The following is a 27,846-nucleotide window of genomic DNA, read 5'->3' as shown; positions in this document are numbered from 1 at the left end:
ACTGTCAAAATTTGAGGGCAATCGAACAAATTCCCTTTGACTAGCTATACTTGTAGCGTGCAAAAGGTGCTCGCATTTAGAGGTCGTGAAAAATTCGACAATTCATTTTCTTCAAAATTTCTGATATAGTCCGATAGCCAGTGCTATAAGCTCTAATCTGATATAGGGGTTTAGATATCTACAGTTTAAGCCGGACGTGCTACATCGATTGCACGTGAGACACCCCTGAAGGTGAACGGTAACCTTAATCAATGAAAGGCTTTCGAGATATGACGGGCCAGGTGAAATTACAGGTAAGGTGCGTTTTTTAACACGTTCTATTTCGTTGCTTAAATAATCAAGCGGTGCATGAGGGTAAAGAGGAGCACAGTATTGGAGTACAGGTCCAATACAAGTAAGATAGAAACTGATGACATCACGAGCCGGAACTTCGGCGCCCTTAAGCAATATGAGAAAAAACATCCTGTTATTAGCCTACTATTACTAAGTCAGAAATATGACAGTTACGCTGTACGGTGCTGGCTATTGTTACGCATAACACTTATACACTGTTTATACATTCAAGTTCCTTAAAGTTGATAGCAATCGCATAAAACTGGTGTTGCGTTCTTTTAAAGTCGATCAACAGTTCTTTATACTTATCTGAGTTCAGCTGAAGTTTGTTTGTGATTCGCAGAAAACATACCAGCAATAAACATTTAACAGGTCATCGTCATAGTTATTCTCGTACCATTACTAATGTCTCCGTCCATGCAGGAGTTATTAGGCAGAGATAAAAGACTATTCGCAGAAAACATACGAGAACGTTCTTCTGTCAGGTAGGTGGAGTCCCATTAGTCTATAAAAGCCTGCCACCACAATTTCTGCAATGTTTCTCATTTTCTTTTCGGTTGTGTATGGCTGCATACATACAAAGAATTACACCCAAATACGATAAAAATGAGTTTTATTCAAGAAGGAAAAGGTATGTGACATAAGGCTTTTTGGCATGTACAATTTATTGTATCTATAAACTTCTGCAAACACTGCGCTCCATCTTATTCTTAATTTTTCAAATATAGGGCTTTTTGTAGAACTTAACGTCATTTAATGCCAGAGCTTTTTAACTAACCAGGCAAACAGATGTAGGAACTGTGTTATACCATGAGGATTTGCAAACAAGACTTCATTTTGCATGATTCAAGACCTCTCGAAAAGCGTTCTCTGTATCATCAATTGGCAGGGGACAGAAGTTGACATCTAGACGTTTCGATACTGATTAGATAAAGCACAATTTGCTTAACTAGCAAATAACTTTTTTTCTACCGTGGTCTGTACAATTCGATTTCCGATCCCAAAATCGGCTTGTTTTCCGGATCGTTTGATTGAAATTATTGTATTAAAGTGAACTCGCCTGCACTGTAGGCACAACTTTTGCTGGTCAGTTTTCAGCAGTTTCATGTTGCTTCTACCATCGTGCGGTGGCGTAATTATATAATAATTCGAACATGGCCAGTCGAATAACGTAACTTTAATTAACTCGCCCGGATAAGGTGCTTGCCCTGCAGGCTAGAACTGAGCTATGTCAGTTCGTAATTCGCTTCTGCAATGACAATGGAAGATCAAAATCGAGTCAGTGGCAAGCTAGATTAACATGTACAGTCAGTTTTTTTTTTTAAATGGCTAAAGATACTTGATGGCTACGGCCCTGAAATCCTCGTTTTTCAATTGGATGGTCTTGGTACAGTTAGATTTAAGGAAATACTGGTGCAATTTTGCTTAAGAAACGGGCCTCGAGGTTCTTTCCTCTTTTTCCTCTCAATTATGCGGTACACGGGGCTGTAAAATCCGCTCTAAATGGCAGCTCCCTCTTTACATGTCGAGTCAGTGGCAAGCTAGATCAACATATAAAATGGCTCCCCTAGCAAGTATCATGAGTGTATAGTGCTGTTCCTGCCGAATTCCGTAGCTGCAAGAACGAACTAAAAGTGACTTTGATAACTAACCGTGTGCAAATCGAAAAATGTGGCACAGGGTCTCGGAACGCTTTTGAAAATCACTAATACTTCAAAATCCAATATCCCATTTCGTAGCAAATTTTCAATTATCATTTTCCCCGTGCGGCATAACTCAGAATCGATTCTGGTTAAGCTCGTGATAAGTGAAAATAGTGTTGTTTTCGAGGATATAAATTTAGTTTGGGGCTTTTCATTTCAGCACGAAGAAACCAGGCTGAACTTTGAAAAAAGTCGTAAAATCGGCATTTACGTCACGACATAATCTGGTTGAGGACCCTGTGGTTAACTCTGGAATTCCAAACACATTTAGCAGTTTAGCACCATGTCCAATCAGGAGATCAATACAATAAGCTAGTCCTGCATAGCAAACGTCGACAGATTGGTCTTTATCTCTGCTTTCGTTTCAAATTGTTATCCATATCCCGTGGCAAAATTGTCTACAATATCATACTCCGTAAGTTAGCGGAGGGCGTCTGTTTTTCTTGGCATATTAGAACACTTTTCAGTTTTAAGAAAGCTCTACGGTGAAATTGAGCTTCAATGGGGACTTGAAAGAGAACAATTTAATCATTTATAGAGGTAAGTCAAATGTTCATTTCCGAAGACTTTGAAAACGGGAAGCAATCTGATACTGGTGTAGATGAAACACACTCAAGCATTTGTCACGCAATACTGAAATTATGTCAATCTTTTTCCATCTTGTAATTTTACGGCCATAAATATCTTTGAATAAGGTTTTTTAACAAATTTCTCAATGTGATTGTTTTTCGTATCAGTAAGTCATCGCTGTGAGACTTGTTAACTTCGCAGCGGGGATCTCATGCAGAATTGAATGTAGCTGAGTGATCACATGCCAAGAAGAGCCAATAAGCAGAACAACTAAACAGAATCATGATCTAGTTCTGAGAAAGCACCTACGTTTAAAAAAAAAAAAAACAAACAAAAAAACAAAAAAACAAAAGAATCGGAGTGATCCTCTCTTTTGAGCGACATGAGTATATGACCTTCATTTGAGCAACGGACATTTATCGCTACAACCGTGCAACGGGCTCAAAGACCTCTGTTCCAGAAACACGAAGGCGGAGCGAGAAGGATCTCTTGTATATACCCACCAGGAGTCTTGCTATATAATTTGTCTACTTATATAATGTTTATATTCATTTCTCTTCATATACCCACATCTGCGTACATTTACCCTCATATTTATTTATCTAAGTTCATTTATACTTCTTTTACCGTCCTTACCTCTACCCTCATCCGCATTCTTCTATATTAATTTACTTTGATCCATATTTATCCACGTCTATTTACCTTCATTTGCCTTCATCTACATTCACCTACCTTCATTTACGTTTATTTACCTTCATTACCCTCGTTTATCTTCATCTTTCCTCATATATCTTCAAGTAATTTTATCTAAATTTACTTACCGTGACCTCAATTTACCTTCATATACCTTCATATACCTTTAATTTTATTCATTTACTTTTGCTTACCCTCCTCTTCTCTCATCTGCCATCATCGACCTTTATTGTCCTTCATCTTCCCTCCTTCACCTTCAAGTACAACTCACTAGCATTTATTTACCTTCCTCTACGTTTATATTCCTTCATCCACAATCATTTCCCTAGTTCTACCTTCCACTACCATCGTTCACCTTCATCACTCTTTCTTCTACTTTCATCAACCTTCATATACCTTCATCTTCTTTAATCTAACATCTTGTACGTTCATCTTCCTTCCTCGTTCTTCATTTAAAATCATGTTCCTTCACATACCTTCATTGTATATCTTAATCTATCAACTCGTCCTTCATCTACAATCATTTATCTTCCCTTTGTCGTCCCTTTTAACCCATTTTTACCTTCAAATACAATTGCTTGCCTTCATCTACTGTTATAGATAGAATTCGTCTACCTTTTATTTACCTTTCCGTAATAAATCTGAATCTTACTTAATTCACTATCATTTACCTTCGTTTACCTTCATTTTCAATTATTGACCTCTCTTTGTCTTTATTTGCCTCATCTACCTTCATCTACCCTCATCTACCTTAATGTTCGCCATCTACTTTCTTCTATCTTGATTCGCCATGTTTTTCCTTTCCTAGCCCTCATATTCCTTCCTCAACCTAAATCTACAATCATGGACCTCCATCCACCTTCATCTACGTTCTTCATCTATCCTCCTCCCAGGACCGCTTATAAGCCTTCGGCGAATGTTTATCCGAACTCTCTTACTAATCCTGGATCTGCCCCAGGAAGTAACTTCACAACATATAATCAGATTTCTTTCCTTTAGGTTCTGTTATGCTTTTTCTGGCACTTTCTGTGACTCTTCAAATAAAACCATCAACGAATGCAGCCCCAATAGATTGCAAAAAGAACAGTGCAGTCTGCTTGGAAGAAATAATGAAGGAACTGACTCAAGTTCGATTTGAGGTTAAAATTCTCATGGAGAACAAAACATTGGCCAGAGGTAAGTTAGATACTATAATATCGTGTGTGTTGATACCTTTATTACCATTTATTCATTTTAGTTCTTATCGTTATTTTTGATCAGCCAAGAGCTGTGCTGAGCTGTACAAATCCGGCCAAAGGATCAGCGGTGTTTACACAATCGACCCAGATGGTTCAGGTGCCTTTAATGTATATTGTGACCAAAAAACAGCCGGTGGGGGCTGGGTAGTGATTCAAAAGAGACTTGGTGGCTCCGTTGATTTTAACCGCACTTGGAATGACTACAAACATGGCTTCGGTAACTTGGTTGGTGAATTTTGGCTTGGCCTGGACAAGATACAGCGCCTGACACGAAACGAGACATATAATAAGCTTCGAGTTGATCTGGGAGTAACTACTGGCAAAACTGTTCACGCTGAGTATGGCTGGTTCGGGATTGGGAACGAGATGGCTAAGTACCAACTGCATATTAGCAATTTTACAAGTAATTAAATGTTTTTTTGTTTTTTTTTTTTGCTATGCTTCGTGCGATCTTTATATTAGAGAGATTTAGCATTGCGTTTACGTGAAACGGCGAACGTTACCTTGCCCTCTCACGTTTTACGGAAAATAGCGTGAACCTTACAGCTTTAGCTTCGCGTAAGCTTGCGTCATGGTGGATTTGATGGAGCCCGTGTAGGAAATACAAAGAATAGTTTTGGTGCCCTTTACCTGGCAATTAATTTCTACTCTGGGAGAGAAAACGTGAAGAAAATCTTGCGTACACGGAAAATACGAAACAGATTACTCTCACGTAGGAACGACATTGCGCAACTAACAAACGTGAATAATGGCGGGAAAAATAAGATTACGTGGTTACTCTTGCCGTTCATGTTTCACGCAAACCCGTTGCAAAATCTCTCTATTGCTCGCCGGCTAAGAGCCTTTGCCTCCACTTAAATACTTAACTTGCTAGTAATGTTTTTTTTTTTTTCCCTAGGTACTACCGTTAAACTGTTTTGCTGTCAATTCTACCCATACACAGTTAAGCCCACGCTCCTCCGCGAACAGTTTGCTTCCACAACTGTTGGAGATAAACAGTTGTTGAACTCGGCTCTAGCAAAACATTGCAATTTGATCACTTATCCTACATACCTGCGAGCTTTTATCAAAGTCTCGATATTTTCCCATGTCTCCTCAAAAAAACTTCATCAGTTGTCATTGGTGATAAAAAAAATATTTTTTTACCATTTACCATAATGATTTGATTCAGCGTCCTCCTTCCAATTCCCCCCCCTCCCCTCCCCTAATTAGTGGCCCTCAAGACCCTCGAGCTTGTTTTTATTAATGAGTACCCTTATTCCAATAAGCGCCCCTGTAATTCTCCTTTAGTAATAGCAGTGTAGGAGTACATGTCAATTGAGATCAGCCGAGGTCCATCTTTCTTTAACTTCTCACTCAAAGCCTCCCAAAAAACTCATGCATGGTCTTCGTCTCAGTCTCTCAGCTATTATGTCACCGTAAGTGCACGGTTCCTTCAATCTAAAGACACCGTCTAAAACTTTTTCGAGGATTGCTTGGCTAGTACTCGCTCTAGCAAGGAAGTATCCAGGGACAAGTCCGTCTTTCAGTCTTATTTTATTGTTTACGAATAAAAATCAAAGCTTTGTTTCCATCTCCGCTATTTTATCATAAAGCAAAAATGGCCCTGTTTCTAATAAGCGCTCTTTCCCGCAGTACCAACAGTAAATAAGCATCCCAGGGGCTACTTCCAATCAGTACGATATGGTTCTAGGAGAAATTTACTTCATTTTTACGACAAAAATGAACGTGTACGCCTCTAAGATGTTATCTTGATCGCAAACTTTTGCAAATTCCTTTTTCTTTTTATTTTGGAACAGGTGAGACGGTTTCCTCTGATTCCCTTAGTCCTCACAAAGATTTCGATTTTGGTACCTGGGATAAATATTCTGCAGATTGTGCCCCAAAAACAGGCGGAGGATGGTGGCATGGCAACAGCTGTGATCAAGCTATTTCGTCAAATCTCAACGGAATTTATCCGCGTTGTGGAAGTGAAGCAAAGGCCGATATCCACTGGGGAGGATTAGTTCCAGGCATTGCCAAGGGCAGCGCTCCCACATCAACTGAAATGAAAATTAGACCAGTGGATTTTTTTTAAACTTTCAGACGTACAAGTAAACACCCTATAAGTAAATAGTGAATCTCGAGTGTTCTGATTGGACGCCTTCGGAGGTGATAAGTTACCTTGCTTTTACTACGATTGTGACTTGCTGATTAGTGATAACGCGGCCTTCAGTTGCTTGAATTTTAATTAATGAATTCCGTCGGGGAAACACCATCGCTAACTGCTTCCCTCGCGTCCAGACAACAAATGCAGATATTTGCATTTATTGTGACGTTGATCCTATTTTAATTTCTATCCATTGTTTTGGTTTATAATACTTTATGAACCATGATTTTAAACTGCCACATTTCAAAAATTAGTTCGCTTGCTGTTGAACTTAAACCCAAAGATCTCTTCATTCAGTTTTCTAATATCTTACTCTGCAGTTTATGCACTTGATTAAGTCTACATGGATAAAATCTACATCTGTCCAATACATATCGTTTTGAAACATTAGGAAGTAGTCTACACGACAAGAAAAAGATCGTCTACTTTGTTTCAACCACTTTTAATTCCAGAGGTAAAGACTTAATAAGTTACTAGCTGGATGTGTATGTACCTTTTTTATTATTAGTACATTTTTTACCTTTATTTATGATTTTTAAAGCTATAGGATCTAAGAGCTACCAAAATCAATAGAGCGATTTAAGATTTTATCACGGAATTTAACTTTAGGTATATAAGTTTTACCTTCTAAAGAAAAAGACTGCTATTTAATATCGATGTAGTGACGTCAATAGCCCGCGATAGTGTCGGCATGGCAACCCACCAGCTCACAAACCTCCTACACTCGAGGATTTCCACATCCTTCAGCTGGTTTTTATCTTCGATATATGCCAGTGAAGTTTCTCACGCGTGACTTGACAAGCATTCAACATAGACTTTTATCATAACCGCACATGAAGTATTAGTGTACCATGTTTCAGTGGCCGTTTCGGCAAATTGACCGAGCCTAGATACTTTATGTTAAACTGGACTGGGTAAATGACTTTAAAGTTCTTCACTTTGCATAACTTAACAACATAAACAGATATTCCAAACTAGGTTGAGAGAGAGCGGTTCAATTGATATTTTCTGCTTTTGAAAGTCTGAAGACTGTATCTGACCAAATATCAGCTATCAATACCATCTCGAAACCACCGGATACAGTAGACGTCAACATTTTGGCGTGGAGAAAAAACGATTATCATTGTAAAATTAAATAAACGTAATGAATTGACAAACAAAGCCAGCTTTGGAAGCCAAATCAATCAATGGGAAGCTGATGCTCTACTCATCACTGGTAGTTAGTGTATGCTAAGACAGTGGATGTCATTCAAGGTGCACTTCGATTGGCTAATTAATCCCCGAATATTCCTTGCTATTTACGTCTGAGTAATTAGCCGGAATATACTCCTGTTTATTGTTATTGTTTCAGGAATAAATGAGTCAAAATCATCCTTTTGAGGCATATTATCTCACTTGTTTAGAGTATACTAAAGGATCTTTTTACTTCAGTATTGGTGGCATACTTGTATTTTTGCGATACTGGGCAAACACTTAGAGCCGAAAATCAGAGGCTACGAAATCACAAGCCTCACCAATCATTTAACCAATGATTGGTCACGTCAGTCATTTATTCTCTCTGTTAGTCGGTCAGTCAATCGATTTATTAAAATTTTTTATAGAGCATGCGATTATCTTTCTCTTCATGAGGGGGGCATTGGGGCCTCTTGGAAACCCCAAAACCGGAGAAAAAACCTCCAAAACCGAAAACCCGACGAAAAAAGGCGGCAAAACCGTAAACCGCATGCAAACCTGACAAAACCACTACATTTTCATCTTTAAAGGCGTCAAAAAGGAAAAACCGAAAACCGCATCAGAGTTATCGCGAAAACCGAAAACCGAATGCAAAAACACGTAAAATCTGCAAACCGCTCTGAACATCAAAATCGAAAAACCGAACCTTTTTGGCCCAAAAACCGAACAGCCGATCCAAAAAACAGTCAAAACCGCAATTCCAAAGTCCCCCTCCTTCATATGCGAGCTAGGGGTCCGAGCAAGGAGCGCGTGAAAGAAAATTGGAACTATTTTCACTACCACTGCGTAAAGGAGATTACAAACAGTTGAACGCGGTTGTAATTCCAAAGCAGCCACTAGGGGGGAATTAACGACCGCTAAACACTGGTTCAGTAGAATGGGCGTGTTTTGAAAAAAAAAAACAAAAAAAGGTATAGAAAATGTGGAATTCTGCCATTATTGACCACTTCATGTCTAGATATGCTCTCAGAAATACAACTAATCTTGTTTCGGGAGATAAAAATGGAGTAAAATGTATCTACTTGGAAGATCATTTACTGATTGAAATAGTTACTGTCTTGTTCCAAAATCACCAAATTCCACTTAAAAATTGTTGAAACATTTCCCCTTTCCCTTTTTTTTCAATCGGGAAGGAAGTGGAGGTGGAGCCGGGTGTTTGAAAAAAAATTTCGAGGGTATCAGATTAGGAGGCTCAAAACGGCTTCGGCACAAGCAAACCACACCTCAAGTAAACGTACGTCGTGAGTATAGACAACAATAACATTGCATCACGTTGAATAATCTGCAGCTTTTCTTTTCTAGATCGGTACTGTTAACTGTTTTAAGATTTATGCCAAAATTCATGTCGCAAAATTTATAACATGTGTTCCCCTTTTATCACAACGTAATTAAAAGTGTGAATGATATGACTAACATTTCTTGGGTCAACAGTGAGACAGGTATACCTTAGCAGCTTGCAACAGTATCGAGAAGATATCAAACCTCCGTACCTTTCAATGGAGGTTCTTTCTCATCATTTATCAGAGGAAGCTCCTGCAATAAAATTAAGATGTGCAAAATTCGGGTTTTTTTGCAACATCAAAAAGAATGGGCAAATTATCATTCCTGTTCTATTAATTGAATGATTGACATTTAGTTACTTCTGTTTCGACTCCAGCTCGAGTGGTCCGGTTTCGAGTCCAGGCCGGGACATTGTGTTGTGTTCTTAGGCAAGACACTTCACTCTCACAGTGCCTCTCTTCACCCAGGTATATAAATGGGTACCGACAATTTAGAGCTGGGGGTAACCCTGCGATGGACTAGCATCCCATCCAGGGGGGGAGTAGAAATACTCCTAGTCGCATCATGCTACAGAAACCGGAGTTAAGCACCGGCCTAATGGGCCACTAGGCTCGTAAACAGACTTTACTCTACTTACATCAAGCCTATATAGACCTCGTGCTCGATGTGAATAACCAGAACTTGTTTGTTATGTTTTGCGTTATTGAATTAAACCCAACAAGACCAATTCCAACCTTTTAAGCTGATGGTGCCTACTGGTGACGTATGTAGTATTCGATTTCAACTCGCAATAAAAATAACTTTATTTGTTTTTAGTTTGGTACATGTAAATGTACTAACTACTATGCTTGAAAAGACTAATATACCGGTTTATTCACAAAAATTACTTTTATGTCATTTTCATTAAGACAAATGGGAAATAAACTAGACAACCTTGCGACATTACAAACAGCGGCTGAATTTGAGAAAAAACAGTTGATTTATTAGTTGAATTCTTAACTAAATATGGATAAAAGGGCTACCTTTCTAGAGGAATTGTGCTCTTGCATCGGTAGGGGTTGCTACAAGATAATATTAGTTTCATCAACTGAGTCCATGATTATGTAAATTTGCCACCTGTTCATTACTCACCTTTATATCGTGGTTTCTGTAAGGATTTCTGCAGCAGAGTGCGACTAGAATGAGTTTATTTGTCATTTACTTTCCCATGGAAATTCCTATATTGAGTTTCACGTAGTTTCTTTATTTAGAAAAAAAACAGTTCTGTTTATTGCCTAAGAAATATATTGTTACCTTTTCTCAGGAGGTAAACGTATGAAGAGGGAGTTTAAGCTTCCACCAAAGCAAAGCTCAAAACTTTGATGAGTCATCTTCACTCAGCCAGAAACTTACTAATGGGTAATGAGATGAGAAAACGGACACCTTAAAGCTTTAGATCAAATTTCATGGACGCATAAGGAGGCGAGTTCTCATGAATAATAGCTTAGCTTTAGTGAAAATGCATGTGAAAATGGCACAGACGAAAATACGAAATTAGCTTTGCTGATACAGAGAGGTATAAAGATCTTGTTTGGTTTAATCATGATAAACGGAACATTGTGCACCCACTTTCTGCTGCAATTATTCTCTCTTTCCGACTTGAGAGGACTTCGGTCGACCCTCATTGTCTATTGTATTTTCAATATATTTCTTAGTTATACTGCCATCGTGTTAAACATTGTGTTAATGTACGCCTTGAAGAAAACTTCATCTTTGCCAAAGAATTTAACAACATTGTTGCTCAGTCTTACTGTTTCTGATTTTGGGGCTGGTTAATTTGCGCAACCACTTTCTACTTTCTTTCTGGTCAAGTGGTTACACCTAAAGAATCCAAGCTGCAACGCTTACCAAATACTGAATATTTCTGCTTATTTCTTTATGCTTGCTTCGTTCTTTTGTGTTGTGGCTGTAAGTGTTGACAGGCTCTTAGCTATTCATCTTCATCTCAGATACCAGGAGCTTGTGACACATAAGCGTGTTGTTATTCTAGTGATCTCTCCATGGGTGTTAAGTGGATTTGTTTCTTTGATATTACTGTGGGGATCCTCTTGTATAATAAGTCTTATCAATGTAGTGGGAGCAGCTATCGGGCTTACTATTATCTTTGTAACGTACATCCGGATTTATTTAACTTTCCGACGGCACAGGAATCACATGAAATCAATGCAAGTCCAAGATCTAGCTCAGTCAGGTGATATAGCAAACTCTGCTGTCCTTATATAATCCTCTGTTGGCATATTTTACCTATATCTCGTGTTTTTAGTTTGCTATCTGCCTTCTGTATGCGCCGCTGTTATTAGAAGCTATGGCTCGAGTATAGCTTTTAAATTTATTTATCTTTTCTCACTGACTCTAACGTTTTTCAACTCATCTTTGTACCCCATCATTTACTGCTTGAAAATGAGACACATTCGACAGGTTATCATGGACTTACTACGGAAAGTATCTCGGAGAAGATATCAGCCATCTCGTGTAATTTATTGTCAGTCGTGAAATGTCGTCCATCTTACCTGCATGAACCCCTATGTGTAACCAACGAGGACTGTGTGCGGTTTGAACTCGACAGAGCGAACTAGGAGAGACAAGAGTGCACTAACACGTATACTTAGTGATGTGATGTGACAGCTGAAATAAGTTCGTATTCAACTTTTAAATGAAACAACTTGTAAAGACATTTCTCGAGTGAAGAGAAATATCGATTGAACTGTGAAATTAAACTCGCAACAGACAGTGAATTATTGCAATTATAAAAGAAATATAATGTGTACCGAGGTGTTTTCTTTTTTCTTTTGAAACTTATAAAACAAAACAGCGTACAACGACATCGAACCCTTTGATGGAGAACCGAAACTATGAAAAGGGTTTTGTCATCTCTTGTTACTCTAAGCCATAGCGGCAATGTTATTTGCCACATCAATACCTACTGCGCGAAAAATAACCTCTTGCCCTTGAATTACATTCCAACTCCCCTCCGGCCGGTTACAACCTCTCTTTATATTTTTGACTGCAATACCAAGCAAGACAGGTAAAGAAAGTAATAATCATTGATCGAGTGAGAGAAATGTCTTGATATCCCAACATTTTCTTCCAAGTCAAGCAACATTGAGATGTGAAATATTAGCAAAGATAACCTCAGATCTTGATTCTGGAGTGAACGGAGTGGCTAAAAAAGTGACCAAAAAACGGGACAATATCATATTAAAATTTGACTTGAAGGATGTTCTTTCATTTTAAAGACATCTTTTTATAACCAACTACACTCCGTAAAGTACAATTAACGCCATAGACGAGTAAAAATATCACGCGGTAGTTGTACTCCAGAGAACCAGTCAGAAAGGTTTTCTCGCATTGCGCAAGCAAAGAATTGGATTGAAGTTACGGAAAAAAAGATGGTGGACAATTTGAGTCATATTTCCGACGACGAAGGGTCAGAACTGTCGGCAAGTATAGATCCAAGTTTACTAGATGAATCGAACGAAGAAAAACAGTTACACAACCAGGAAATTTCTCCCTTTAGTGAAGAAAATAGAAGCAGCAACACGACAACGCGCCGATTTCGTTCCGCTACGCACACTTCTGTCACACAATTTCCGTAAATAAATATCCGCGAAACTCGCCCGCACTGAAATAAAAATTTGGCGTATTGGACAATAAACAACTTATTGGACGTTTTGTTGTGTAGTAACGGTGTTCCGTAAACAACCCTTCCCCACCCTTCCACCCTTCCCCCCCAGAAAAGTAGATAAATAAAAATAATAAAAAACAAAACAAAACAAAACAAAACAAGAAACTTATGTTCAGCTATTTTGTCCTAGTAATCGTGTCCTGGTGTAGCTCACATTGCGTGCCTTCATTTTACGTCAACTTCCGGGAAATCGACAAAGTGTTTGTCGAAAAAGAAAACTATTCGCATTTGTACTGGCATATTTTGCTACCTAGAATTGTTGTTATTGTTGGTCCCTCTAAACTCGAAACAATCGGTAAGTTTTATCGTATTCAGTGTGCATTGTAATTTCGCTCGCTCAGGTGTAATTTCTCTTCATAGAAAACTTGTCTTACAGTCAAATTTGGATGTTTACTCGGTTCGATTTTGGAAACATTCTTCGATTTTCCTTGGAATCCCTGTAAATAGACGGTTTGAGTTTTCGCTTTCGAGTGTATTCTTATGTGTTTTTTTCCAAATGCGTAAATACCTCGACGTCTAATTATGATGCTGTTGATTAATTTTCTTTTTGTATTGTTAAAAAGCAAATAAAACGATGACGATGATAATGTTGATGATGATGATCTTGAATAACTTTTCGCCCCTTGGAATGTTAAGTATATCCTGGCAGAATTGCTTAAGTAACTTTTCCGTTCTCGAACATCTATCCTAATTTGTGACACAATTGCCTTGGTACAGTAAGATATACAAAATGAAGAACCAATGATGTCGTTTACTTAATCTAGTTTTACATTAAGTGTTTAAACAGAGCTACTGATCTCAGTCAACTGCAGTATTGCAGTAATTCCAAAAGGCCAGGAAGTGGACTTCTATTCCTTTACATGCTGGTAAAAACGCGTGCAAGAAACTTTATTGGCAGATATGAGAATAACGAATCAGTGTAGGATTGAAAATCCTCGAGCGTGGGACCACATGGGACTAATGGGGATTGCCATGGCAACACAATCGCCAGGCTCTTGATTAAATACATACCATGAAAAATGATATATGTCTTTATTTCTTCATAAGATAAAACTCACACATCTAAGGTCGAAAGTTTTGATTCAAACTAGTCACCCATTATAAGAGATGACTCTTAAAAATCACTATTCACTTATTGGGTGTAAACGTATCCGTAAGAAAGCTCTAAAAAAGTCTACTGTTTTAATTTTCGTTTCAGTTGATGTTGGTAATATACTGCAAAAAGGGGGAAAACAAAGAAAAAAATTCATATTTGTCAAAAGAAAACATCCACATGCGAGTCAAGAGTCCATTCCAACTGTTCTTTGTCGGACTCACTCGCATATCCACCACGTCAGAATAAAATTTGTTATGGAAAACTCTACGTCCTGAATTTTTCCTTTTATTGGCGCAAAAATCTACCCTGGGTAGATGGAGGAATTGACAGGATGAAGGAGTTTGTTCCAGAAGATGTAGAAGATGCATTCTGCCCTTGCAGAATGAACACTGATGCCCAAACCACTCTCAAATAAGACTGCCACCCCTCTTGCATCACTGGAACAGTGTAGAAACAAAGTTTTTCCCTCCCCATTCACGTTCCCATTGCTTTCACTTCTTTTGTACGGTGAATTTCTTGAAGAAAAATGATGTAAAGTTTTGTTTTTCTAGACCGCGTAAAAAAAAAATACGCTACCTTTGTTTAATTTGCTCAAGCTCCTGACGCTTGACGACGTTATTTTCAGCATCGGAGCCAAAACCTGGCTACAATTTTATTAGAACATCTGTTTATACAAAATGATAGTGTAACCAAACTTGCATAAAATAATGATACTGTAATCCCTATTTACCTAGCAAAATGTAAATTAATTCTTTTGAAACAAACAGAAACACAGACACAACCACTGTCTCACATCTTCTGGAACAAACTCCTTCATCCTGTCAATTCCTCCAGAACCGGCTTCGGTCCGAAGAAAATATTGTTGCACCTTTGACAAGCAAGTGAGTTCCGAAAACATTTTGAAAATGCTATTTTTTTTTTCTTGTCAATGTTCTGCTGCGCTGTTTTTTGAAGAGAGTGTTAAAAGATAAGATCTCCAAGCAGAAAATTGTGTACTGTAGATTCGCATAAAATTGGTCCCTTGAAACATAAATTGAAATCACCATTCTGCAGAATAGGCTCCCTTCACATAAGGTTCTATGCTACACAATGTTAGTAATAATTAAGAGAAGATGGGAATTATCAGTACATGTGAGCGAAGACTATCATACTTACGTATACACGAGGTTCTGTTCTCTGTGAGAATGTTAACCTCAAATCGAACTTGAGTGAGTCCCTTCATTATTTCTTTCAAGCAGTCTGCAGTGTTCTTGATTGGAAATCCACGCATTGATGGTAGAATTTGAAAAGTCGCAAAAAATGTTAGAGTTAACGTAGCAGAACCTGGAGGAAGAAGTAGTTATGCAGTATGAAGTCAATTTAGCTACGATATGTCATATTAGATACGATGAATATATGAATGATTTGGTGATTCCTCTACTGCGAGGATGATGCATCATACATATGTCATATTGTCAGAGTGAAGTAAACAGCAGGCAGAAATAAATTATATGGTGCTTCGATTGAGAAATCTGGATGTAGATTTTTATATCCGAATTTGGAATTTTGCGATGAATCATGAAATTCAAAACCAGATTTCAAAGCTTATCTTTTCTCAAGGTGAATTTCATTTATAAGTCATTGAACTTTGGATATTACGAAAGGTGAATACAATCTTTAAATCTCATATGACATTTGTTTTTTACTTTAAAACTCACCTGTCAATCATTTTATCCCATCCTATGATTGTGCAAGCAATAAGCTTTCATTAGCTTCCATATACTACTGTAACCCGGCTCATATTTCATTTCAACTCTTGTAGTCTGCTTGAACTGGAAGATTAAGAGTTGCATGAAAGCCCCATGGGTACAATTTTCAGCCTCTTTAAATTAAAAGGCTTCAAAATGAAATGATACACATGCCGAGAAATCGACGACAGTCAGTAGTTGATGTCGTGGGCGCTGCATATGCTAATGAGGGACTTTCAATTCTCAATTCCCACCTCAAAAATGCTCCTAATGAGGCTCTATCACACATTTTCAATTGGAACTAGCGTTTTTAATTTACAAATAAAGAATTACTATGTTTCGGAAGTCAAAGGACTTTAAAGATATTATTGAGCAACAGGAAAATGTATTTAACTAGAATTATGCACACATGCATGATTCGTAAGATCGGAATCAAAATTAGCACACTCCATACGATGAACAGCTTCAGAACAGCGGAGATCCGCTAAAAAACTAGGTTACAAAGCCCTTCAAAGATGGTTACTATTTTTCTTGTGAGTTTCAAGACTATCCAAATTCGACTCTTTTTTTGTTGCTTCCACAAGAGCTCGTTTCCCCAAAGAGGTCGATACCTGGAAAAACATGAAATACGGCATTTTGTCAGCTATTTCGGCCGAACTCTAGCTTTTTGAGCTTCTTCGGAGCGCGTGCTTTACGCGATTTATGTTATAAGGAAGCACAGGATATAAGCAAGTAACTTTCTCTACATTGCAAATAGAATATCGAACAGCCAGACGCTGCATACTCTTTCCTTGTTGATTGCCCCTCATTGTAATTCTACGGGTGTTGTACGTTTGCAGTGTTATTCACAAAGGCTGCAAAAAGATAAAAATAATCTCATGGTGACGACAGGTAAGAAAGTTCACAAGACTCTTCAGAAAAAGTATAGTGGTAAGGTTTTTTCCGGAAGATTTTTTCTCGAATTAGAGCCTCCCAGTTAGACGTGTTGGGCGCTACTAACAACTGAACTGCAAAGCGACACTAGTTCATTTTATGTCATTACCAGTTGTGCCATATACATTCTTCCACGGGAAGAGCCCTCTTAAATCGGTTTCGGTCCCAACGTGTGGCTTTGCGTATTTGGGAGGCACGGGTTTGAATCTCGTCGAAGACTGAAAATTTTTTTTAGGTTTTTTCTTTGCAATTAAAATAGCACCCTACCAACGAGGATAGTCGCTTTCTTTGATTTTAATCCAGGGGTCAAATGAAATATTTTTCATTGCCAAACACTACTCATTTGCATAGTAAATTTAGCTGCTTGCTGAAAACGTAGTCTAAATCCAGATGTTTTCAAAGGCCCATCTGATCAGTTGACAACACTTAATGCGACGAAAGTATCATGTTATCTGCAAACACCTCACGCATCTCCGTCATGACGAAGATTACTCTGAAATTACGCTAACGAACTACTACTGTAGTTTTATTGCCAGTATGAAAACACAACCACCAATTGTTTCATTGATTCAATTAGCTCTCACAATTGAAACAACAAATGATTTACAACTAAATTAATTAAACAACTGGTCCTCATCTCTCTGCCATTAAGCAGATGCCAAAAAATCTTTGAGGATCTCGTGCCTGATTCTATAGAGTTTTCGTCCGTTGAGACGTTTCAAAAGAAACCTTTATTCTCGTCAAATGATTATTAGCTTTAAAAAAGCGAGAGCACATATCTTGGACTACATTTATGCTATGGCACACCGAAATAAAAGTGAACTGAACTGTAATGACAGTCAGAGGGCCACGCAATCATATCATAAAGCAATCAATTAATCAGTCAATCAATCCATCCATACACCGATCAGTTTTTGAAGTCAGAGCATTTTATGAACTAACTTTCACAAACATTTTTCACTTGACAGTCGAGGAACAGGACTTGGTCTTTCTAGTGGGTTTTATCTAAGTTTAAGATAGCTGGCCAAGATTGGAATCAGAAGAATAAGGAATAAATATGCAATATCTAATGTTAAAGAATCAACATTACAGAGCGATACCTCAGTAGCTCGATGCAGTACTGTATTAGGACTGAAAGAAATGCAACAATTCAATTCACAAGCGGCATTATTCATTACCGTATGGAAATCTAAAATGCTTATACTGAAACCACCAATTTAATGCTAAACAACTCTGCACCTTGACGCAGTGTTTTATGAAAAGCTATACTATCGGCAAAGCAATCATTAGGATAGATGCTCATTGTTAATAAAAATTTGTAAACAACTCTTATTGTATTTAAAACAGCTAGATCTCACTTACCTACTACTCTTTGATTGCCTGGTATTGCTTGCAGCGTTTTCCAGAAAAGTCGCAAAAATAAATTTTACGGGGTGAGGACCGACAAAAAGAAAGAAAGAGAAGAAGAAGAAGAAACTTGTAAGAAAATATCACCTAGTAAATTTTACCAAAACAGATCGTAAATGCTAAGCGCACTCGCCTCATTCATCTAATTACCTCTAAACCACCTCCTTTGCACTCTGTACAAGAACTGAAAAAGGTGCATATGCTGTTGTTTTATGTACCTTAGAAATACACACCTGCCATTAAAAACAGACCTATTTTGCTCTCAAATTGTGAGACGCAATAAGAGATTATTTATCTCTTGAGACAGAGCTTAACTCTTTGATTATATCAACAATGCCATGGGTGAAAGTCATGAAGAGTTTGATGCTAAATGTTTTAGATGGTTGTTGTCTGTCACATCCAGATTCTTGCCGAATGCAGCTCTGCGAAATATATTTTAAGATTAATCTATTCAATTTCAAACTTAAGCAGGGAAAGTTAACGATTTGTTAGAGTAGACACTTTTTGTGGCAGTGATAGAGAATATTCTTTACTGGATAAGGACACGTTTGCTTGAGGACATGCAAGTTCGTGAGAACTGAATATAGTGTAGTATAAGAGTTTAGGATAGGTTATCGATGTCAGTCTTGAGATCCACGATTAAATGGGGAAAGTGTCAGGTAATTAATCTTCAGAGCTATGGAACAAAGCATTGTTTTATCTTTCTTGCTCTTTGATATATTGATCGTAGTATTTTCACAGCGCATCAATGCCCTCCAAATGATGGATTTCCCTTCGTTAGATGCATGAATGGCGCTCAATATTACAAATAATTTATCAAGTTTCGCACAAGGAATCCCACGCTCAAAATCTCAGAACATTGTTTCTCAGTATAAGCATAAATTTTTATTGACTCTTGAGCAGACGGGAAGCAACCATTTTAAACCATTAATCCATTAATGCAAAAAAAAAAATTAAAAAATTAATGAAGTTAAGGGAATCTAAAAAGAATATGTTGGCTACTGTGCGCCATGAGGATAGACAATAATATCGCTTCAAGTTGAATAATCTCAGTCTTCTATTTATTCGTAAGATTTATGTCAAAACTCGTCTCGCGAAGTTTATAACATGTGTTCCCTATTTTTTTTTTTACCCATTAAAACTTACACCACTATCATTCTCTGTGTTATTGTAAGGTATCGATCCATCAAAGAATTGCATGTACAATGGATATGTCTTGTATGATACAGGAAGGAACAGCAGTTCTCTTATTACAGAAATGTTGTCAGCTTTCAAGACCGCACGACAAGAACGGAATTAGAAAAGCGTGAAACTCAGAGATAGATAGGTTACTTGTAAATTCAGGAGTTTGGTAACAATCTGACAATGAGATATCAGCTTAAGTTAAAACCAGTGAAAAATCGAACATCGTTGAAAATCGGTGTCGAAGCTGGCTTTAGTTTGGAAGGCATAACGTTTCCTTAATTTTACATTGATAGTCGATTTTGCCCGACAAGTCCGTTAATGGCGAACTTTTGGTCAAATGTAGTCCTCAGACTTTGTAAAGCAGACAAGGTCTGCTTGAAAAACTCTCAAAAGTTTAAAGTCATGTGCATAGCGACAATCTGACAATTCACCTCCAAGCAAAGGGAAAAAAAAGTAGACGAAAAAATCCCCTGTTTCAAGCCATGTAAACTTTAAATGTTCTACGCCTAAGACAGAAAATGGTATTCCACTTAAGAACATGAAAGGTTCAACTTCTCAGCGGTCCATTCATTGCGTATATGGTACCTAAAATAGCTCTGCTGTCTAAAGAAGAAGTATTTGAAAGGTCATTTGGATTGTGGCCAGACACGTACAAAAATGCGCCGTTAGTTTGATACTCTCCAAATTTTAAAAGACCATACTGAAAGTTCTTCGAGTTATTTCTGGCTGCAAGGTATTTATCATGCTTTAATGGTGACCCCAAAGATCAGGCATGTAATTTATTCTAATAACTCTAATTCCGTTCTCATCGGGAATTTTGTATAGTAGATGAGATCAGATAATGCCGCTATTCGAGATCTGTTGTTCCTCAAATATCATACTAGAAATATCTTTCGTATGCGAGATTTAAAAGATCAGTGCTATAAGACAAAGAGCTATAACAGCCTCAATCAAAATAAAAGCAAACGTAGTAATCATAATACTGAGAATTATAATTTGCCAGTATTGATCCATACAGAAATTTTCCATTGAGAATACCCAAGCCATAACATAATAAAGGCTGTGGAAGGGGAAAAACATTACCAATGCATTATCATTGTTTGTCTCAAATGCAGTCACTTGCGATATCAATTCCTTGTATCGAAACCCTATTGAGCCACCTTAATTGCAACCCTCGTGAAGTTTATCGAAACAACCCACTCCTTCGTTAATGCTGAGATTTTTTTCTATAGCAATCTTCACTAACGTTGAGACTGAGGTTAAGGAAATGTTTAAAAAAAATTGTGACAGTGATTTAGGCGATTCTGCGCCATGAATATAATGTACATTGAATCAATGGAAACCATTGTTCGTTTGCAATGATCCGGTACACCGTGGTGGTGACAATGGGCTCTTTGTCTTTAGCAATATCTTTATGGTTTCATGCATGAACCTTTAGCAAAGATATAAAGGGTAAATTCACCAGACGCTTTCACACACAAAAAAAAATATTGATTGATCCCTTGATAGATTGACCGCCTGACTGAATGACTCACTAGGTTAAGCATGTTAGTGGTCAGTCTCTCACTTTTAACAGTTTGAGGCATCCACTCATAAATAGTGTTCATAAATAGCTGTAAAGTAATTATTTTCCTCCACCAAACAATTTCATGCAATTTCTTTCAAAACTAAACTCAACGATAACGTGTGTAAAACACGAGATCGACAAAGACCTGACAGCATCCGCTTAACGGAGAAGGAAAGGTCGAGAAATGTCGTCTACAGGAAAAAAACTCCTTCTAATGATTTTAACAACTGTAGGCACCGTAACTGTTTGAGTGAGATAATGCATGATTTGATAGATGGATTGATGGAAACTGATTGAGGTAGCAAAGGTTAGATTCCCAGGAAATTGCCAACATTTTATCTCTTACTTTTTCTCGAGTTATATTTAAAGCAAAAAGGTGTGGAATTTCGGTGTTTAATGTCTTTTATTGATTGACGCACAAAGTCGCTTTTAGATTCATTTAATTCCATTTCTTTTGTTCTCGTTAATAGGGCGACATTGCTTCCCGTTTGCTCAAGAGACAGTAAAGCTATATGCTCACTGAGGCATAACTTTCTGAGATTTAAGGCACTAAGGATTCCTTTATTGAATCCAGTATCTGAGAAAGAGCAACCATTTTGGTTCGTGCCGTCTGCATTCAGGAGTTCCTGATAAGGGAACGGATTGCAGTAAGGATGATGACATTTCCATCAATCTGTTATGAAGTGCCAAGTATTAATGGTAAAACAGCCACATGGCTCCTCATTATAATAATAACAATAATAATAATAATAATAATAATAATAATAATAGTAATAAATGTATCAGAGGGAAGTTCTCAATGCCATTTGATTTGCATTGCAGTATTCATTGCCTCATTTTCATGCAACTGATGAAGGAGAATCTATCACTTGTTGTTCTTTTTTTTTTTTTTTTATATCGCAGGTTATTTTCAGTTACATAAGGCATATGTACTTTAGTCGGTTGTTATGCGGAGTGTGAAGGAGGCAATTGAAAAGATAATTGATCGAATGCACCCAGTATGAAGTCCTATTAGCTTTGATAGAACCGTACCAAAATAATTTCTCCAAAGAGCTACTTTTAATTTCTTCCTTCTTTTTGACGGCCCTCCCCGAGAATAAAAAAAAAAAAAAGATTAATTTCTTTCGCGTCTCTAGATAAAACTGGATACACTACCCGGCAATCAATAAGTAGAAGCTATGTGACTCTTGGCTGTTTTGAAATCAACTTATGTACAAACTTACGTAATCACTGAGCATTGATCCAAATGATTACTTTTTCAAATGTAGAACTTTTCGTAAAATATTGTGTCAGTGTCCAGAATGATTAAATATTACATACCTCAGTTCCGTTCGTGTCTTAAATACAATCTTATGACTACTACAATGTGGCATGAACTGAGGTATCCCTTCTATACGATGCTGCATACTGGGGTATAGCTGTCATCAGTCATCAACACACATGAAACATTTTTTTTTTACATATCTCTCTTATTCCAATCTTCGCGAGCTATCTCAATCGCAAATAAAACCCGTCAGGTAGACTCCTTCCTGTTATTTAACAGTAAAGTGAACGGGTTCGTCAAATACGCTGACCTTGCTGATCGATACATGGATCGATTGATTGACTGATTGATTGATGGTGTGATTACTGTCATTGCAGTTCAGTGCATCTTAATTTGAGTATGCCATGACCTACATGTAGTCATAAGATATGTGCTCTCGCCTTATCAAAGCTAATAACCAAATGGCAGGTATTAAAGTTTCTTTTGAAACATCGTAACGGACGATAACTCTCTAGAATCAAACACGAGATCCTCAAAGAGCATACGGCATCTGCTTAATGGCGGGAAGGTGAACACAAGCTGTTTAATAGTTGAAAATCATTTGTTTTAATTTTTCGAGGTAATGGAATCGATTAAACAATTGGTGGCTGTGTTTTAACGTCGCCACATGAAATTACATTAACTAGTAGCTCGTCAGAGTAATTTGAGAGGAGCAAAATCAGTTTATAGCTATGGCACGATATGCATAAGATGTTTGTTATAGCCTCATAATACTTTGCATTTCCAAGTTTGAAAGAAAGTAAAATTTCCTGAAATGGTCCCTCGGTGAAGAATTTTACGAAGAAAGGTCCCAAGATTGTGAAACGCGTAATTTTTCATCTTCTTTTTCCCAGGAGCGAAGAAAAGGACCTGTCCACCTTCTGTTTTTCCGATGTGGCAGCATAATCTGATTACTTACCGTACGTCTAATTCCTCTCTCTTGATACGTGATATAAATTACAGACTGATTGAGTTGGTGACATGAACTTGATTTAATTTGTGTTGAACTTTGCTAACTCGCATAGCCTCAGGTGACCTGGAAAATCGCCATTTTTGCAAGATTGATTGATTGTCATTTGCTGAGTCACTAGGAAAATAGCTCCTGAAAATAGGCCGATGTTTCTCGTCTTTAGTCAAGAGTTTGTAATCTATATATGAATGATAGTAAATGAGATTATTTCTTTGATTCAACAATAATTTATAAGACTATTAATCGCCCCTGGTCATGCAATAACGAATTACATTTGAAGGAACATATTTACATAGCCATATCATAGCTATTCATGCAACTGGCGGAAGGATATCAATCATTTGTAGGCCAGCGACGTATTTTGCAATGGCTACACTAAGATATTGAACAGTTGGAAATATTTAACGAGATGAATCATTTCCAATAAGATGCCTTGTATATCGGTTCTTAAGACTACACGAAAGTACGCCTTATTATATCATTTCAGATATATAAGATTAACATATCATATGCCTGATAACGAAATCTATCCCAATTTTTGTTTCTACGCTATATGCAGTTCTCACGTGCTTGCATGATGTATTCAAACAAAGGTCAGCCCTAACGGTTTTTTGTTATCCAATTAGGAATTTCATCTTTTCTTAAAAAAATCGCGTTATCCAATTAAACATTTCCTCATTTACTGCCACGGATAAGCAGTCTTGAACGGGACCCTCGTGACGGCCATTCTCTTTAAAATTGACACCATTAGTGCTGTCTCTGGATATAAGGGAAGGAATTGACTACTATGACAAGTGTGCATAAAACTACACGCAATCAGCAGTAGGTGCAGTCCTTGCACCCTATATAAGAACTTACCACCAAGGTCGTCGTCAATAAACTATTTTTTCGCATCGAGGTACGTGCATCCAAAATATTACACCAAAAGAATTACAATTCGATACTCACAAGGAGTAGGTATGTAACATCTGACTGCTTGGTATGCAATTTGCAGTTTATCACGAGAGATCTAAACTTACGTGCTTAGATCTTATTCATTTATACTTTTTCAAACAAAGGGCTTTCCGTGAAACGTTTACCTCATTTACTGCTACAGCTGTTCAATTCTGAGTTGCTTAGTCTTACCAACTTTCACCACATAGGGTTTGCACGCTACACTCAGTAATTGTGCAAACAGCAAGAAGATCGCAGTATATATCATCACTTGCACGGGAGAGAAGTTGAACTCTGAACGTTTCGGAACGTTTTTCGATGGTATTTCAGAATAAAGAACGCTCAGTTTATCTGACATATTCCAAGCTCGCGGTAGCCTATAATTTTCTTTTCTACTCAGTGTTCTGTGAAATTCGCTTTTCCAAACTACTGTGTCTCAGTTTTAGATTCCTTTTTGTTCGGGAAGATACAAATAGCAAGTCAATGTCGAGTCAATGAAAAGCTAGGTCAAAAATTATATGCAAATTATAAAAATGGCTTCCCTAAAAATTATTATGATAATATTTACCTGATTCGAATTTTGAACGGTCTAAGATTTTAAGAACGAATGCTTCAGTCCTTTCAGTTCTTGCAGTTAGATTTTCAACTGACCAAATAGGCCTTTCAAACTCTCTGGATTTATGTCCTAACTCTTAACAAGCAGATAGATTTACAATACAAAGGTGAAGCTAGGCTTCTTCAAGATAGACTTCATTTTTTTTTTTTTAAATCAACCAATCCTATGCAGTTCGTTCGCTTCCTGTTCATTGTCACAGTGGCATAAAACTTATACTTCTTCAATCAATCTTTGCCATACGTGATTCATTCATACTCTCGAATCCACTTTAAAAGTTATTCCCTTAACTGTCTTGATTTAATCCAATCAGTCTAATTCGATTGCGATACAATTTCTTTGAGAAAACGAATACTTATGGTAAATTGCCAAAGCGAGCGATTAAGGACTTGAACCGTAGCTAGAGTTATCAGCTTTCGCTTTAACTCACTGGCATGAGAAGCGATGATATGCTTCTTCGAACTTTCACCTAATTATAAAAAAACATTTCACCTACGTTAAGGTTTTACGTTCTCAAAAAAAAAACTTTACATATACATATATAAGAGATTTATTATCTAACACGGAAAATTCTTATTGCAGTGTGGGCGAATTTCGTGGATATTTTTGGAGTACAAATATTACGTGATTTTTGTACTCGTCTCGCGCGTTATTCGTACTCTAAGAAGCACATTGCATAATAATTCTCGATACTTGAAACAAGGCATTTTAAGCGTGAGGGTTGATAATCCTCTGTATTTTCGTGGAACGGGCGAAGAAGCTACTAAAGATACATGTTTAATTTCCTCGTTCTTTTCGTCGCAAAAATTCTTTGAACAGTTTTAAACCTCTCTGCTTCGTTTTCTCAGTTTTTTCTCTATCTGAGTTTATGTTCTGTATTCGTTCTCTTCCACCCAGTCCCATACAGAAATTCTCCAATCATCTTTTGTGAATGATTTGATCTCATGCATAGACAACCCCAGCAGAGAATTCTAATAATCTTCCGCACAGTTTGAAAATCAAAACGCTGCCAGTCAACAAAAAGAAGCGTAGCCGGCCTGTCAAGCAGGTTTTTTTACAGTACAAAACTTTTAACCACCTGTCCAATATCGCAGGATATTTTTACACGACTTACACGTTGTTTCTTATCTACTTTGTGCATTTGAATAATAAAAAGATAAATTCACTCTGGAAACGGTGGAAAGTTTGATACGCTCAGAAAAGTGTAAATATTATTATAATTAACGAGTCAGTCGTCTGCACCGCCAAAATGTAAGTATGCCACGAAACAGCTGCAAGGTAATTCGCCTCCTGTATCAAAGCAAACAAATAAATGAACTGCCTGTCGAACAACTCAGCGATGACGTATGTAAAACACAAGATCGACAAAGACCTGATAGCATCTGCTTGTGAACGGAGGAAAATGTTGCTCAAGGGAATAATTTCATTCTAATGATTTTTAATTTTTTTTTTTTTTTTTTTAATGATGTCTACAAATGTTAAAACAGTTGTAGTCATCATAACTGTTTGAGCAAGATAACGCGGAATTTTATGGATGGATTTAAAAAAACTGCTTGAAGAAGCTTAAGGTTAGAGTCCCCGGAAAATTGCCAACGTTTTTCTTTCTTATTTTTTTCTTAAGTTATATTTAAATAAAATGTTTGGAGTATCTGTGTTTGATTTCTTTTATATTTAAGTTATAAAGTCGCTTTTAGACTTTTTAAATTCCATTTCTTTTATTAATATTAATGGCACGAAATGGTTCTCAACCATTTTCTCGCAAGGCAATGAAAATATGTGTGTACTGAGGCATAACTTTTTGAGATTTTTGAGCGTACTGCACCGTAAATTCCTTGCGTGAAACTTAGGAACTGGGAAAGAGCAACCATTTTGGTTGAGAGAATCTGTTTGTGTCGTCTGCATTAAGGCGTGTCGAAATCATTTATTATAATAAACAGTAACCATGGAGCTCATTATCCATTAACTTCTAGCAATTCAGAGTGAATTTCTAAACGTCCTTTTATTGGCTTTGCAATATTCATTGCCATTCACGCATCTAACAAAGGGAAATCTATCACTAGGAGGCCAATGATGTACTATACTAAATATAATGCATTTACCAGACTTTACATGTCAAACAGCAGGAAAAATTCTTAATTTTACTTTGATCCGTAACTCTGAAGATTAGTTAGCTGACACTTTCATAAATTGATCATGAATCCTAAGATTTAGGTTGATAACTTATCTCAAATTCTTACAGTACACTTACGTAGTTCTCACGAACCTGCACATCTTCAAACGAATTGAACGTCGATCCTTAAAGTTTGTTGTTTTCTAGTTTAGGAAGTCGTCTTTCACTTCCTCTAAAGGTAGATTGTCTGGTCTAACAAATCGTTAACCTTCCGTGCGAGTTTGAGAATGGAAATATGAATTTTTCTACGAGTATGTCTGGCCCCAATCTAGGAAATTTTCGATAAAATCAAAGCGTTGAGCTGTCTCATGCGATAAGAATTTCTTACCGCTACGATTTGACAACAGATGAGGTTTGCTTGTTGCTGATAATTTTTTTTTTCCGCAGATATGTATTTCCTAGTTAAAAAAAGCAACAACATATGCTCTTTTGTCAGTTCTTATGAGGAGAGCGAAGGAGGCGGTTTAAAAGGTAATTAAAAAAGTGAAGCGAGTGCACTCAGGTTTTAGTAAAGTCAGCTTCGGTAAAACCCTACTACTAACAGACATTTTCTAAAGAGTTTCTTTTTAATTCTTCTTTCTTTTTGTCGGTCCTCACCCAAAACAAATGATTTTTGTGCAGCTGCATACAATAACCAGCAATCGTGTGTGTCTTTGGCTGTTTTGTATACAATTTCCTTATGATTACTTAATCAGCGGTAGAACATTTCAAGGAACAATTTTCATTGGTGTTATTGAATATTACACTAGCTGCCTGCAATGAACTTTCTAGATGTCCGTTCGTGTCAATACACAATGAATACTGCAATGTGAAGTAAACTGAGATAATCCTTCTGATAAGATGCCGCATCAAGCTACTGGGGCGTAGCTGTTAAATCAGTTAATGGTAATTCTAAAACATTTCCTTTTAATTGCATCTTAGCGAGTATTCTTAAATGCAGATAAAACCACCAAAAAGACTTAATCCTGTTCCTAAACTGTCATATGATATCTGTGTCCGGAAGTGAAATCGTCAAACA

The 27,846-nt window shown here is 37.2% G+C and overlaps 2 protein-coding genes and 1 long non-coding RNA gene across 7 annotated transcripts in view; 2 read left to right on the top strand and 1 right to left on the bottom strand.

Moving 5' to 3' along the window:
• The window catches only part of LOC111340084 (angiopoietin-related protein 7), an 82,588-nt gene that overhangs the window by 21,881 nt on the left and 32,861 nt on the right, over nt 1–27,846 (top strand). The window lies entirely within an intron of this gene.
• Nucleotides 3,589–8,057, top strand: LOC111340122 (angiopoietin-related protein 7). Its single transcript, XM_022946913.2, has 3 exons — nt 3,589–4,475; nt 4,560–4,940; nt 6,337–8,057. The coding sequence occupies exons 1-3, from the start codon at nt 4,307–4,309 to the stop codon at nt 6,612–6,614; spliced, it is 828 nt and encodes a 275-aa protein (XP_022802648.2). The 5' UTR covers nt 3,589–4,306; the 3' UTR covers nt 6,615–8,057.
• LOC111340132 (uncharacterized) lies at nt 4,668–24,895 on the bottom strand. Of its 5 annotated transcripts, XR_015993017.1 has the most exons (6): nt 24,614–24,765; nt 18,043–18,069; nt 15,718–16,601; nt 15,176–15,343; nt 6,392–6,579; nt 4,668–4,801 (listed from the first exon to the last, which is right to left on the bottom strand). It is a non-coding gene; the product is annotated as an uncharacterized LOC111340132 (long non-coding RNA). The 5 variants fall into 5 exon arrangements; XR_002695725.2 differs by lacking the exon at nt 6,392–6,579 and having other exon boundaries at nt 4,671–4,801; nt 24,614–24,764; XR_015993016.1 differs by lacking the exons at nt 4,668–4,801; nt 6,392–6,579 and having other exon boundaries at nt 13,940–15,343; nt 15,718–16,358; nt 16,532–16,601; nt 24,614–24,895.

Source organism: Stylophora pistillata, chromosome 11 (genome assembly GCF_964205215.1).
Source record: "Stylophora pistillata chromosome 11, jaStyPist1.2, whole genome shotgun sequence".
Classification (NCBI taxonomy): Eukaryota; Metazoa; Cnidaria; class Anthozoa; order Scleractinia; family Pocilloporidae; genus Stylophora; species Stylophora pistillata.
This window is presented reverse-complemented; position numbering and strand designations above follow the sequence as displayed.

Coding starts and splice junctions, on each gene's coding strand:
- LOC111340122 (XM_022946913.2), top strand. CDS start 4,307: ATGCTTTTTCTGGCACTTTCTGTGACTCTTCAAATAAAACCATCAACG. Junction 4,476..4,559: donor GAACAAAACATTGGCCAGAG/GTAAGTTAGATA, acceptor ATTTTTGATCAG/CCAAGAGCTGTGCTGAGCTG. Junction 4,941..6,336: donor GCATATTAGCAATTTTACAA/GTAATTAAATGT, acceptor ATTTTGGAACAG/GTGAGACGGTTTCCTCTGAT.